The 15975-nt window shown below is 34.9% G+C and overlaps 1 protein-coding gene across 1 annotated transcript; it reads left to right on the forward strand.

Moving 5' to 3' along the window:
- The first annotated feature begins 7104 nt into the window (after positions 1 to 7104).
- LOC143585431 (acid phosphatase 1-like) lies at positions 7105 to 10106 on the forward strand. Its single transcript, XM_077067219.1, has 3 exons — positions 7105 to 7594; positions 8672 to 8881; positions 9898 to 10106. Exons 1-3 carry the CDS (start codon positions 7191 to 7193, stop codon positions 10073 to 10075), a joined length of 792 nt encoding a protein of 263 aa, XP_076923334.1. The 5' UTR covers positions 7105 to 7190; the 3' UTR covers positions 10076 to 10106.
- Positions 10107 to 15975: the final 5869 nt, after the last annotated feature.

The raw sequence follows: 15975 nt of genomic DNA on the forward strand, positions 1-15975 counted from the left end.
TGTAATAATAATATTACTCTAGTTCAAAAGTTATAGAGTAATAATAATTACACGACATGTTATATACTTGTTTTTAGGCTGCTCAATTGAGGATTGAACATTCTGCTTTACTGAAACGTCTTTCCGACATTAACCAAAAGCATAATGAAGCTGCTGTTGATAATAGAGTGCTGAAAGCAAATGTTGAAACTATGAAAGCCAAGGTCAATTAGTTTCTAAACTGTTAAGAACCTTAGTGTTGTAAATAAACTTTTCATTTTCGATAGTAATTGCTACCCGATAGGTCACTTAGTGCGCAAGTAGGGATGTAAATGAGCCGTGCCAAACTAAAGTTCACAAGAGCTCGAGCTCTTCTTGTCAACTCGTTTAATTTGAGTGAGCTCTAGCTCGAGCTCAGTCAATTTCAAGCTTTATTTCTAAAGTTCGAACTCGGCTCATGAATTTATAACTACACAAGCTTGAACTTGATATGGGCTCGGCTCATTAATAATTTTTTATGTATTTATTTAATTAATCTTGTAGCATTATATATATATATATATATAATAACTAGGAGGTGTAAGCGAGTTGAGCCTGAGCTTGCCTAAGCTCGAGTTCAACTTGTTTAATCTAAACGAGCTCAAGCTCGGCCCGGATCAGCTCGTTTATATACATTTATTAAATATTTATTTAATATGTTTATAAATATATAGATATAATTATTCATATATTTTTGTAATTTTAATTTTGTACATATAATAAACTATGCATCATGGAGATATTTTTATCAGTCTTCATATATAAAATTTATCATGTGAATATGTAATTATATATTTATTATGAGAAATAAAAATTAATTTTCATATAAATGACTTGACTGAAATGAGTTAGTCAAGTTTGGTATGTGAAGCTCAAGCTTGAGCTCGTTTTAACGTAGATCACAAACAACACGACTTGTTCACACCATTGTATATAATATAGCATATTTTATTTGTTTTTTTTTGTTATATTTATGTATATAATAATAATATATTACAGAAGTAAATTTATATGTATACAAGAATAGGGGTCATGAGTCTAAATAGGCTTGGTGTATGGAGGTTAGACTCGAGCTCGTTTATTAAATGAACCCTATTTTAGGCATGCATTCAAGCTTGGGCATGTTTAAGCTTTATTGAGCTAATCTTGAGTCGCTAGCGTGCACCTTGGCTCATTTACACTTCATGCACATTGATCACGGGTTTGGGTCACAAACAATCTCGATGCAATTAAAATCCTGATAATTTATCAAACATGTTTGCAGGTGAAGATGGCTGAAGAAAGCGTAAAAAGGCTTATTCCCGGATTTAACCAAATGGTTCAACCTGTATCCAATTTATCAACTATGGGTCTCACGCCTTCATATAATTGTACCCCATCTGGTTCATCCACAGATGACACGAATCAGCAACATGACATGAATTAGCGGCGACATTTGGGGTCATTACTGGCGAAAAAAGTGCGAGACAAATCAGACAAGTCAGACTTTTATTAAACGAAACATATGTAATGAAATTATTATTTTTTTTAAATAAATTGGGGAACTTTGAATTATGCTTTATTTTAGATTGTTATTTATTTTGCTATGAATATTATGAAAACTCATTGAATCTAAAAATTGAGGCTCTAAAGCCTAAATGATGACAATTTGTTTAACACCTAGTTGTTTGTCATATGATCAAGACTGGCTCTGAGAATTATTATAGTAGGGTATTCAAGGTTTATTGCATTCGGTCTTGAAAAAACCAGTTTCAAGTTTCAAAGCATATACAATTCAACTGGTCGACTTGTTTTGTTCTAAGTGTTTCAACCCGACTAAAACCAAACTAACGGTATTGGTTTTCCTGTATACGTTACTTCATTTTAATATAACTTATTTGACGTATTAAGGAAATAAAATTGTGCAAAGGTTACATTACAGCATTTTGTCGAATTACGTTGTTATCTAAAAGTGCTACATTTTATAAAATCTTTATTGAAACAACAAATGTTTTTATATAATGCAATAAAAAATAAAAGTAAAGGTTGAGAAAGAGACGTTGGAGATAGACGTGCACAAAAAAACCGGTTCCGGAACCTAACTGGTGGAACCGAACCGGAACCGGTTCCAGTTCCAACCCGGTTGGAACAATACCCGGTTTGGGTATTTTTGTACCCGAAAATCGTACCCGGTTCTCCTATTTGTATGTCAGTACCAGTTCCAACCCGGTTCCTACCCGGTTCTTAATTGGAACCGGTTCGGTTCGTACCCGGAAAAACCGGTTCCGACGGGTTTTTTTTGAAGGGTCAAACAAAAGTCAAACTAGCCGTTGGAACCGGTTCCAACGGTAATATAGCCGTTGGAACCGGTTTTTTAGACACCAATTAGCCGTTGGAACCGGTTCCAACGGTAATATAGCCGTTGGAACCGGTTTTTTAGACAATAGATCCGTTGGAACCGGTTCCAACGGTAATATAGCCGTTGGAACCGGTTTTTGATGCCCAAACCTATATATAACTTGTTTCCATTACTTGTTTCACCACCAAACTAAAAAACAAACTAAAATACTACTCCTTTAGCAAACTCGTTCCTTTACCCGACCATCCAACTAAATATTATTATGGCACCCATCAAAAAAACTAACAACAAGGCTAAGAAGAGTGTTTTTGTTGCCCCCGTTCCTGTTACGGAGGACCCAAGGGTTGTTACGGTAGTCAACCATAACCGCAACCAAGACATATGGAAGAATTGGGATTTGATTGTGGATGACGAAGGTTATCAAAAGGCTCGTTGCAAACTATGTGGTTCAATATTAAAGCACGATTCCAACTCTACTTTGAGAAAGCATATCGAGAAGCCATATTGCAAGGCGTTGAAAGGGATTGGCGCGACCGATCAAATTGACTTGGGTAAAGATGGTACGCTATTTCGTTACAACACGACTCAAGTTCAAGATAGAATGGCAAAGTTCGTTATTCAACGAGGTTTGCCGTTTAACCACTTTGATGACCCGGAGTTGACGTCGTTGATTCGCGAAACTCTACAACCGAGATACACACATGTAAGTCGTACTACCTTAAGACGTCATTGTATCAGGTTGTGGGAGTGTGCTAAAAAAGAGTTAATCGAGTCTTTTCATTCTTTAGAAGCCATGGTTAGTTTAACTACCGATGTTTGGTCGGCACCACACGGGTTGCCCGAATCATACATATGTGTCACCGCTCATTGGGTTGATCCGGTGACATGGCAATTGATGAAACGCACCATCGCTTTTGAAAACTTCCCGTTCCCACATACCGCCGAAAAATTGTTTGAATTACTTGATGAAGTTATAACGACTTACAACTTGAGAAATAAAATATTTTCGATTTCGTTTGACAACGCTTCAAACAATACTAAGTCGGCTGAAAAATTTATCATTAAATATTCACCACCTTGTTTCGGGGATTTTTTTCATGTCCGATGTGTTGCACATATCATCAACTTGGTTGTTCAAATAGGTCTTGACAATGAACACATTTGTGATGATTTAAAATACTTTAGACTTATGTTACAAGATGTCTTCAAAAGTGGTAAAAGAAGACATCTTGAATATAAGAACTATTGCAAGTCGGTTGAAAGAAAGTATTTGGGGCCGAATTGGGACGTTCCAACCCGTTGGAACTCAACTTGTCATATGTTAAAGTGTGCTTTTGCCCAACGCCAAACTTTACAAGCTTTTCATAACAATCTTGTTGAAGAACGCGAGGCCGATATGTTTCCGGAAAGTGTTTGGGTCTAAGTCGGTTATTTGTTGGAGTATCTTGATGTGTTCAAAAAGTCAACAACAAAATTATCGGGAGTCTATTACCCTACTAGTTGTTGGGTTTTGCAAGAATTGTACTATATATCTTGTGTTTTTAAAAGCTTTGCGGAGAAGAACAAACTCTTCGAAAATATTGTTGCGGTGATGAAAGAAAAGTTCATAAAATATTTTGAAATCATACCGCCGGTCTTTACTTGTGCCGCCGCATTAAACCCCTATTGGAATGTTAATGGGGTTGAAACAACGATTGAGGAAATATTCGACAACTTAGGTATGCACGAGATTGACCCGAAGTTGTCGACAGAAGCGAAGGACAAGTTCAACAAAAACCTTCAAGACCTTTATGACCATTATTTTCAAATGTATGGTCCAAGCACGAGATCGTCTTTTGTGAAAAAAAACAACTGGTAGGCCGTGCAATGACCCACTTATAAACTTGATGAATGGGATTCGTGAATCGGCATCTAAGAGGCAAAGAGGAAACACACCAAGTAGCGAACTTGGTCGATATAGTGGAGCAAACTATGTTGAGGGCGCAACGGTCGACGAAATTCGCAATATTGATTTGTTGGCTTGGTGGAAAGGTAAACAAAACGAATTTCCCATTCTATCCGCCATGGCTCGTGATTTGCTTGCCGTACAAGCCTCAACGGTTGCTTCCGAATCGGTTTTTTCTCTTAGTGGGAGGGTGTTATCTATGCGAAGAACAAAACTAACTCCCGAGTCTCTAGAGGTTTGCATTTGCCTAAAGGACCATTTGGATGCGGTGGATCGTGTACAACACAAGGCGAACTTTGAAGACGAAATACCAATAGAGCGTCATATTCATGATGAGGAGGCGGAGGACGGGGTTTCTTCCGATAACGAAGACGAGGGTGAAGACGAGAATGAAGACGAAGAAGAGTTGTAATTATTTGTTTTGGTAAAATTATTTGTAACTTGTTCAACTAATATTTAGTTTTGATTTGTTTTATTATAATTACTTTTGTTACTCATGATTAATTTTTGTTACTTTTTTAATAACGACGAACATTTTATTTATTTAAAACTAACTATTACAAACATTATTAAAACATAAACGATACTAAACATAACAACTAAAACATAAAAAACAAAGTCCGTCGTTTTAATCCGGGAATACTTATTTTTGGGTTGTAGAGCCGGACGACTCTCCCACTTCCGTTTTTTTAGCTTCCAATCTTCTTTTCTCTCGACAATACTTATTCGTATGTTTTCGTAATATCGAGTTGGACCCTGCTTTAAGAAACTTCGAGCAATATTTGCAACGTGCCAACTCATGTGAGTCGGTCATGAGACACAAATCGTAATGAACCCAAACATCGGGGCATCTTGTTGTTTCGATCACCATAACAACGTCATCATTGGTTGCCATTTGTTGTCGGTTTAAGGTTAATTGTGGTTTGGAGTGTGTTTTATAGTTTTGGAAGTGGTTTAACAAGTAAACAAACAAACCTTGCTATTCATAGTAAGAAAATAACCTATTTATAGTTAAAAAACCGGTTCCAACGGTCAAAAACGGCTATATAGCCGTTGGAACCGGTTCCTAACGGCTCTAATTTTTAAATTTCAAAAAAAACCGGTGGAACCGGTTTTTACGTAAAAACCGGTTCCGGTTCATACCCTACCCGGTTCTTAAAAGTTCGCATATCTGGGCATCGGTTCGGGTCGGGAACCGAACCGGTTCTTAATTGGAACCGGTGCCATTTTACAACCCGGTGTAAAAAAACCGGTTTGGAACCGGTTCGGGTTTTCCATTTGAACCCGATTTGTGCACCTCTAGTTGGAGACACACAAAGCTTGAGAACATATCATTAATGATGATAACTTCCGAAGACTAATCATTTTTTCTTAATAAGCACGGAATCCGTAATGACTGATTGTTTAGCCGCCTCAATAGAACATGGTAGTAGGAACGGAAAGGTGTACACATATGACTATGGTGCGAGGGGGGTCCAGCCCATCATTATCTAAAAAATAAGCTAGGTCTTTTAGACCTCAAAATTAAAGTTAATTATGTTTACTTTTATTATGTTAACAAATTAAGGAGTTATGGATTCGCACTATAACACGATTACTGTGTGCATGGAGACCTGTGATTATAACCCATCGGCCTCACATCTTAGTGTTGGCATATTTTTTACCCATATTGAACGTCTAGTTTTCGTTGGTATTTCTGGCACCAGTTAACTTAACTCAGTTACATGATATTTTATTGCACAAAAAATGACTAACATGTTTTCTTGCAACAACCTCCTGGTATGATAAAAAGGACATGAATCCATTATGAGCTCAGCAATCTCATAGAACCTCATCCAATTCCATTAAGGCATATTTCAATAATTAAGGTTACACTAAATATCCTTTCAAAATTACACTAAATATCCTTTCAAGCAAAATTTTTCCACCAAAATTTTATCGCGGTGGGATGGATGAGATGTGATGCAAGAGGTGTGATGGCGATAGCGATGGAGGAGGCGGAGATGGAGGTGAGATGAATCAAAGACGCAAATGCCCCATTTACGTTACGTTACTAACAAAATATACTGACACAATTAAAGCGATAGACACAAACTGATCCCGCTTGACAACCACATGAAAACAAATTGCATCTAACTTTTTTATTTGATGTATTGTCCTTTTTAATCCCAACTATTATATTTTGGTCGCTACCGACCCCAATTAACGAGTTGGCTGCTGACGGTCTCATCTTTTAACGTATTTGTTCGCAACTGTTCGCGACAAACAGAATTCTAACGACATTACTTGCAGATCGCCGGAAAAACGCTTTTATCCGGAAAAGTCACATTCTTTGCCCGAAAACTCAACTTACCACTACCACCACCAATCGATTTTGACGATGGTTCAAGGGTTCCGGAGACCTCAATAACCGGGAGCTTTTACTATAGAAAGAAAGGTTCATAAGCGTCTGATCCAATGTTACAAAGATGTTTGGGACAAAAATGTAGAGTTTTTCATAAAAAATGTGGGGTTTTCTACAACTAATGCGTTAGAATTCTACTAGTCACGGACTGTTGAGAAAAAATATGGTAAAAGATGAGATAGTTACATATCAGCTAATTCATTAGTCGAGATCAACAGCAACCAAAAAGATGTTAATCCTATTTATTATTGCATTTGTATTTTTCTTATTAATAGTAAAATCAATTATGTTATTTATGTATAGATATAATAATATAAGATGTACTTTAAGTAGTTGAAGATTGGCCCACGATATATAATTATTTATATTCATATTATCATACAAGCAATACACCTAACATATTAATATTATTCCATTCCATTCCATTATTGGCCGTTGAATATCAAATCCGGCGAAGCCACCATACCGGAGAACGTGGTCCCACCATGAACTCCGGCCAATACGCCGTCACATTCCTCCTCATCTTCTCCATCACCAACGCCTCTTCATCCGAACGATTAATCCGGTTGCCACGTGGGTATCACCGATCACCGGCTTATTATTCCGACACCCACCGTAAAACCAACGATTTGTATTGTGAAAGCTGGAAGTTTTCGATCGAAGCTAACGATGCCGGTGTATGGTACCTTGTGCCGGAGCGGTGTGTTCAATTTGTGAAGGAGTATATGAATGGTGACCGGTACTGGTCGGATTCGGAGGTGGTTGGTGAGACTGCGGTGGAGTATGCGAAGACGGTGAATGTTTCCGGTGATGGTTTGGATGCCTGGGTGTTTGATATTGATGAGACGTTGGTCTCTAATTTGCCTTATTATGTCGATCATGGATACGGGTATGTAAGCTATAATATTAGATGTCTTTGATCATGTTAATCTTAATAAGAATCGAAATAAGTCAGGTGCGGGCGGACTATTATTATTATTATTATTATTATTATTATTATTATTATTATTATTATTAATGACATTTGGAATTGGCCCTTCCCCTAGCATGTCCACCCTAGATCCGGTAGACCCGCCTACTTAATAATCATCTCCCGACTAGTTTTTCAACCAACCAGGTCACGTCACATGTCAATATCCGGTCGAAACACCCCGATTTAAAAAAAAAGGAAAAAAAAGCAGGTGGGCCCACAAGATATCTTTGGTTCATGTTTGCAGCGGTCTGCCAAGTTTCAGTCCTGTTTGTCAGTGATGTCCCCGGCGAGACGCTGGGGACATCCTTGTTGGTCCGGTTGAAACCTGGCAGGCCGCGGGGAACATGAACCAAAGATATCTTGTGGGCCCACCTGTTTTTTTTTTTTCCTTTTTTTTAAGTCGGGGCGTCTCGACCGGATATTGACATGTGGCGTGAACTGGTTGGTTGAAAATCTAGTCGGGAGATTATTATTAAGTAGGCGGGTCGACAGGATTTAGGTGGGTAGGTATAACTTTTTCTAAAGCTCGAGCTTGATAACGAAACAAGTTTATTTGAGGCTCGATTTGGGCTCTACAAATAAACGAGCTGCTCAAGCTTGAAAATTAGGTAAGGGTAAGCTAGAAAATTAGATGCCTTTGAAAGTCAAAATTAGATGATTAATCCTAAGTCTTAACACATGATGCATCTAACGTTAGATGTTTTAGTGTCATTGGATTGACTTGTTGACCAATGTGAATTATGGGTGGCTCGTTTTGACATATGAGAGCTCCCATCTCACCTTGTTTCGAGCTCTTTTTCTAAAGCTCGAGTTCGCCTCGTGAGCTGTTTTTTCAAGCTCGGATTCGGCTCGTTTATTATATTCTCATTAATTTATATATGTTTTAATCATTTTATATATGGAGAGAAACCTTAAATGAGCAGTCGTTTATTATTATGCTTTAACATAATAATATCCTTTATTATTGACTAGATCGATTTTTTATCTAAACAGATCACAGGTCTTTAACGAGCAGTCGTTTGATGATTGGGTTGACTTAGCCGAGGCACCCGCCTTACCTGCAAGTTACAAATTATACACAGAGCTTCTACAGTTGGGATTCAAGATTTTCTTGTTAACGGGCCGAAGTGAATTTCAAAGAGAAGCTACTAACAGGAATCTCCAGTATGCTGGATACACTAACTTTGAAAAGCTTTTCTTAAGGTAATTTATATATAAAACCTAAGCCTGCAAACGAACCGAATGAACACGGACAATGGAACAAGGGTGTGTTCGTGTTTATTTATTTAACTTTAAGCTAACACCAAGACGAACAGGTAATCAAACAAATATTTGTGCTCATGTTCGTTCATTTAAAAAATGAGCATGTTTGTGTTCGTTTATGTTTGTTCGTAAAAATTAAACGAAAATTTCACGAACGTAAATGAACACACTAAATTAAATATGAACAAACGAATATAAAACATTAAGTACATAACATACATGTGTTTTTTTTTATTTACTTAACATATTTAGTTGCTTTTAAAAATCTATATAATTTAATTGTTAAATTGGTTAAACAAACGGACACAAATGAACGAACGAACACAAATAAACGATCAGATAGGAACAAACATAAACGAATGCTCATGAACGTAAATGAATGACGGAAACATGGTGTTCTTGTTTGTTCGTTCGTGCATTTATTAAATAAATGAACATAAAGGGACTTCCAACCGAACAGTTCACTGAACGTTCGGCTCGTTTACAGGCCTAAAAACCCTACAATATTATTATAATTATATTACTTCTCATATTAATATATATATATATATATTAAAAAGAGGATTAAATCCTCCTCACAAACTTACTATTCAATTTTTTAATATTTTATTAATTATTATAAGCACTAAATCACTAGCCATAATTCCATAAATAATAATAATGGTTTTTATTTCCTTCATTTTACTTTTTTTTTTCAACTAATTAAAATATTTAACAAACTATATTTTTAAACACTAAACTTGGAAAAAGGTCCGCTTTACATGTTTTATTTGTCGGTTAAACGATTTTTTATAGTTCGTCTTTACAATGACCGAACATTTTTCATGATTTAAAAATATTCTATCGTCGCACGGTTTTATATCTGTATTTCAACGTTTAATACCTCACCTTTAAAATATTCTATCATTGTCCAACAAGCGCGTTTCACAGTTTTGATATGTTTATTAATGAAACAGGGGAGATTCAGATATAGGTAAAACAGCTACCGTGTACAAATCTGAAAAGAGACAGGAGTTAGTAGATGCAGGCTATCGGGTACGAGGGAGCTCGGGCGACCAGTGGAGTGATTTATTTGGTTTTGCAAGAGCAGACAGATCTTTTAAACTTCCAAATCCATTATATTACATCCCCTGAAAACAATCAAATTTCCAAAACTGATTTATACCCACGGGCCGCGGTGTCTCATTGTATTTCTTATTCTTAAGTCAGTAGTTTTGACTTGTTTCTTATTAATGATAGATTCTGGTTTAAAAAATATGTTGAAAGTTGTTCAAAATGCGTTATTAATAACTGTTTTTTAAAAGTTTCGGTTATATTTTTTTCAAATGGTAAGGGTTCAAGTCTGGTGGTTGTCAAAAGAATGTGATAAAGGTTGTAATATATATTTGATCGCAAATATTATAAGTACATAAACAAACTTACTAATTCTCATGATTAACATGAATAGTAGTAGCATACTAGCATAATAACTAAAACACTTGAGTGAGAGAATGATGTATGCTCTAGATGTTGACCAGGGGACGATAACGTGTGTGTGGGTGGCGATGCCGACGTTGATGGTGATGGTGCCCATGACATTAAACCACAACAGTTCCCGGTGGTGAGGTGTATTCCTCTCATTCTCTCAACAAAATGGTGTAGTGTTCGGTTAGTTGGTGTTAGTTAATAGAATAGATTAGGTGTTGGTAAAAAAGATAAAAATATTGATGTATTGCTAGCGATATCCACGTCTTAAAAGAGTGTAATTGCCTATTCACATTCCCGTATGTCAGAAAAGGACGATTATAGAGAATGCTCTTTTTGTTGGTGTGATTCGTCGATGTCAATATCTTATGAAAGCTATTTTTGTTGATGTAAACGAGTTGAGTCAAGTCAAGTCTGAGCTCGGCTCGTTTCGAACTCTCTCTAAAACTCGAGTTGCTCAGCTCATGGGCCCTTTTTATCATGCTCAGGTTTTACTCATTTTTTATTAATTAATTAACTTATATACCTTTCTATTTATTTTTAAATAGTCTAAGAAAAACCTTAAATAAGTCAAAGCTCGACTAGCTTAAGCGAGCTTCCCATTCAAGGGCTTGAAAAAACTTGGTTCGTTTCAAACTTTTTATCAATCCGATCTCGAGTAGCTTGCGAGCTGCTCGGGTTGTTTACACCCCTACTTTAAACTTTGTAATATATAAAATTATTGTATTTAAGCATCACTAACCATATATAAAGTTATTATTCTTAACAACTAGTTGTCATGTACTCATGTTACAAGCATCATTTCATATATATTTTGGTAACACATTGTCCTTAAACAAAGTCGAAACATAATATAATATATTATAGGCAATTAAATACAAACCATCAACAATAACGACAACATCGCTTCTCTTCAAATTCAACTTTAAATCACACACTTCCTCATAACAAACACATTTGCAAATTATTAACAAATCGTAAAATTTTTACATAAAAACTGTCTTAAAATGTCGTGGCAAACTTATGTCGATGACCACTTAATGTGTGACATTGATGGCAGCGGTCAGCACCTAAGCTCGGCCGCTATCTTCGGGGTTGACGGCACTGTCTGGGCTAAGAGCACTTCCTTTCCTCAGGTTTGTCTTCATTTTATGAAACCTGTAACAAAAACCGACTATTTGGTTTTTGTTTTGCATGTAACAAAAACTGGAAAAAAAATTAACCGGATTTATATATTTTCATTTTTGGTTTAAATAATGTATTAGAATTTAATAAATATGTAATTCATATACCTTTTCCAAAATGTAGAATAATAAATTAGTTATTAGTTAACTAAATGATTTAGATACAAATTCATTATGTTTGGCCAATTTTTATATCGGTCCAAATATTTCAAATTCAAATAACGGAAAACCGAAAAATGGAAACTAAGCCAAACACATACTGAAAAAACCAAAACCAAAAAAGCTGCAAGAACGAACCGAATTTATAGATTTTCAATTTTTATTTAAATAATTTATAAGAATTTAATAAATAAATGTATATCAAATATGTTAGCCCAAATTTATAATAAGCAATTAGTTAATAAAATGATTTAGTCCCAAATTCATTATTTTGGGCCAATTTTTTTTTAGAAATTTCAACCCAAAAAAATTAAACTCAAATGGCGAAACTGTAACGGAACCAAATCTACAAATTTTTTATTTCATGAAATCATTTTATGTGCAGTTTAAACCTGAGGAAATTAAAGCTATCATCAAAGAATTTGATGAAACCGGTACCCTTGCTCCAACTGGTTTATTTCTTGCTGGTCAAAAGTACATGGTGCTACAGGGCGAGGCTGGAGTTGTTGTTCGTGGAAAGAAGGCAATTTCAGCTTGTTTACTTTATTAACATGTTGATATTATGGCCAACCCAGGGAGAGACGAGGCGGGCGACCACCCATGTCTTAATATCCAGAGGGCCCCTTTATTTTTACCTTTTTTCACTTTCTTATAAATATGTATTTTAAACTCAATAACCAATTAACATTTGAATTAGTTTAGGACGCGAGGCGGGAACATTATGGTTATTGAGAATGATAGTAGAGCTTCATGATTCGTTTAAGTATTTAAATTATATCATTTTGCAAAAGTATTTATTTTTGCTTATTGTTATCACAACAATTTAAATCATATATATGTTTATGAATTTATATATTTTAGGGGTCATTTTTTTACTCGTTCTGGGCCCATATTTTTTTAGAATTCTCGGGGACGGGCCTGGTTGATATGTGTTAGCTTTTATCTTTAGTAGGTCAAATGGGTAAATAATATTTGAAACTACAGGGAGCTGGAGGGATCTGCATAAAAAAAACCGGTCAAGCCATGGTGTTTGGGCTTTACGAAGAGCCCGTAGCTCCGGTCAATGCAACATGGTTGTGGGAAGGTTGGGTGATTATCTTGTGGACCAGGGCATGTGATTCACGTTGTTATCATTACTCGTAGTACTTATGTGTCTATAGTCTTGAATACGAGGATACAAACGGTTTTTTTCACTGTTTATTTGGAGCTATGATCTCCGCATCCTTGTTATATGCCAGGTTATTTGTATCGTTAAGTTATATGCCAGGTTATTTGTATCGTTATTAACGAATCGATATGTTCAATAACTTGTTATTCAAATATGTTCAAAAGTTGGATATTATCTACTCTATGTGATAATTAGGGTCACAAGATGGCATATTATACTATTATGTAAATAAGAGAAATCTCGTTGTACTTTATCTTTTTTTGTTTATGATACAAATGTGTTCCATATTTTTGTTTTCTGTTGTTTGTTTGGTTGATGGAAACATCAATTAAGCAAAAAATATTTATGCATTGATATTCAATACATTTATTACAGAAAATCATGAGAATAATAATCTTAATTAGATATATTTATAAGTGAGTATATACACGTAACCTAAGTTTTTATCACTGTGATAATGCAAACAACAATCGTTCATTTGTACACGGTTTTTATCATTGTAATAATAATTTTGCGATCTATTTTAAGTTTATGTTTCGTCATAATGTGCTAGAATGTATAAGCATGCATCATATCTTTTCTTATTTTTATTGGAGTTTGGTTTATTTCAAAATATATGACATGCGAACATAAAATAAATACATAAAATTTTTTCATCTAATCGTGTTATTATAAATAAATAACTTTGGTTGTCACATGCACGAATTGTTGGTTTACACAAGTACACAACATTCATTTCGTGTAATACATCGGATTTTAATCTAGTTTTTAATACAAACGTATAATTTAATATGATATATGTTTATACTTGATTTATTTATTTATTTATATTCATTTTTTGCTTTTCTCAAATTAAAGGAATAAAAGGTACAACATATCATGTAGCGTAGTGGTGAGCATTTGCAAAGCAATGATGAAGACAGCATCCTATTCATGATATGTGGAGCTTTTTTCATCAACTTGTAATCTTGTATTGTAATCTTGTATACAACAAGTAAAAATGTATGGGCACAAGAAGCCTTTCATTATAAAACAAGTAAGATATAATATTTTTTCAATAAAATATATATGGTTTCTAGTATCATCAAATTTTATTATTTATTTTTTGTTATGTTATCATGTTGATCTTTTAAGCTAAAAATATTTGGGACTGGATATCTTATAAAGATCAAAACCAATATATGATGTCATAAATACAAATATATTAGAGAATAAATTGTGGGGAATATTTTGGTGTTGATTATGCCATTCAAATAACTAAAATCCATCCTTTACAAAGTGATGGGACCTCATATCTCTATTGTTGATTTCCTAGAAAAAGAAAGGTCAATTACAACCAACACAAAATATATTATCATGATTATTAGTTTTCATGAAAAAGAAGTGGTGCTTGTTAACTAAAAAGTTGATTTTTAATAAAAAGAACTAACATTTGTACATGGTGTATGTAACATAGGGGTTGATCATCAATCATCATTAAGAATTAGGATCTCAACTATTGATTAGAAACCATACTTTTATTTTAGCTGACCTATTGAAGAAAATCACATGTGTTAAAACTTATATAAAAGAGAGAAACAAGGGATTCTAGCTTAGCAATATCATGATGTGTATATAGTAAGTGTATCGTCTAATCATATTGAGGATTGAGTGTTATTGTAGATTTAGGAACATATTTAGGTAGATTTAAAAAAAGAATTAAGCTTAATAGAAGGAAACATATTTCGTAAAGTTTGAATTCCATATTTCCCATGACTTCTTTTTAATACATAAATATATGCAATTTAATAATTTCTAACCAGACAAAACAAGCGATACCCTGAAGAGTTGCTCTAGTGGAAGTCACTGGTTCAAATCTTGTTTGCGACAAAATGTCGTGCACGAGTCACATGATTTACCATAGTCGGCCTTCGGACAGTAGTTTCCCCGGTAATTGATGATGGGTTGGGTCGCCAACGCTTTCTACACTATTGCGAATGTGAGTAGAGTTTTTCAGCCGATGTACTTGTGTGACCGGTCTATGTTGATCACTAAAATAAATACTTTTAATAAAACGCAATACTTTTAAAAGCAACGTGTACCAAATTTGGTGACCATTTACATGGGGGCCATGACCAGTCCATACCAAGTTACCAACATACCAATAAAAATAATAAGTGAAAATTCTTAAAAGTAATTCATTTTAGGCGAAATAGTTTAAAAATGCATCTAACTTTTGACTAATTCCAAAAATAGTCACTTCAAATCCAATTGTGACAATGAGATTTACGTAGCCAACGATTTAGTTTTAAAAACCAATAAAAAACCAACAGGTAGGCATTCAAAACTCATCGTGATGATGAGTTTCGAGGAGTGTAAATGAGCCGAGCCGATCCCGAGCTTACTAGGCTCGATTTCGGCTCGTTTAACTTATATGGAGCTCGAGCTCAGCTCGTTTACTATTTATTAATTATTTTTTTTTGTATATTTATAATTATTATATATATATATTATTTAGTTATTTTTTTCATAACATTATATATATTAATTAATAATTATTAAATATATATTAAACAACCATATAAATGGCATGCCCGTTTAGGATCGCGAGTCGGCTCGAGCTCGATCAATGAAGCTGGGGCTCGGGCTCGTTTATTAAACAAGCTTACTTTTAGGCTTGAGCTTGGACTCGATTAGACTCGGCTCGATTGGGCTTTTTAACGAGGCGATCTCGAGTAGCTCGATTCGTTTGCACCTCTAGTTTTGACCTTCAACTCGTCGACATGATGAGTTTGGACCTCAAACTTATCTTCACATATAGCTATTTCTCGAATTAATAAAAAGTGAATATGCTAGGGGCGTTTTTGAAATCTCAACTACAACGGATCATTTTAAGAATTTTCCGTAATAATAATAATAATAATAATAATAATTCCACCTCATTCTTCCTATAATAATCCACCTTGAACCATTTCTTTTGGTCACAATAATAAGCATTTGTAAATCACAAAACAAAAACAATCGGAAGAAGATGTCGTGGCAAGCGTACGTGGATGACCACTTGATGTGCGAGATCGAAG

The sequence above is a fragment of the Bidens hawaiensis genome, unplaced genomic scaffold, assembly GCF_021521415.1.
Source record: "Bidens hawaiensis isolate Kalapana, Puna unplaced genomic scaffold, B.hawaiensis_p1.1 tig00033844_1, whole genome shotgun sequence".
NCBI classification, from domain to species: Eukaryota; Viridiplantae; Streptophyta; class Magnoliopsida; order Asterales; family Asteraceae; genus Bidens; species Bidens hawaiensis.

Coding starts and splice junctions, on each gene's coding strand:
- LOC143585431 (XM_077067219.1), top strand. CDS start 7,191: ATGAACTCCGGCCAATACGCCGTCACATTCCTCCTCATCTTCTCCATC. Junction 7,595..8,671: donor TATGTCGATCATGGATACGG/GTATGTAAGCTA, acceptor TTATCTAAACAG/ATCACAGGTCTTTAACGAGC. Junction 8,882..9,897: donor TTTGAAAAGCTTTTCTTAAG/GTAATTTATATA, acceptor TTAATGAAACAG/GGGAGATTCAGATATAGGTA.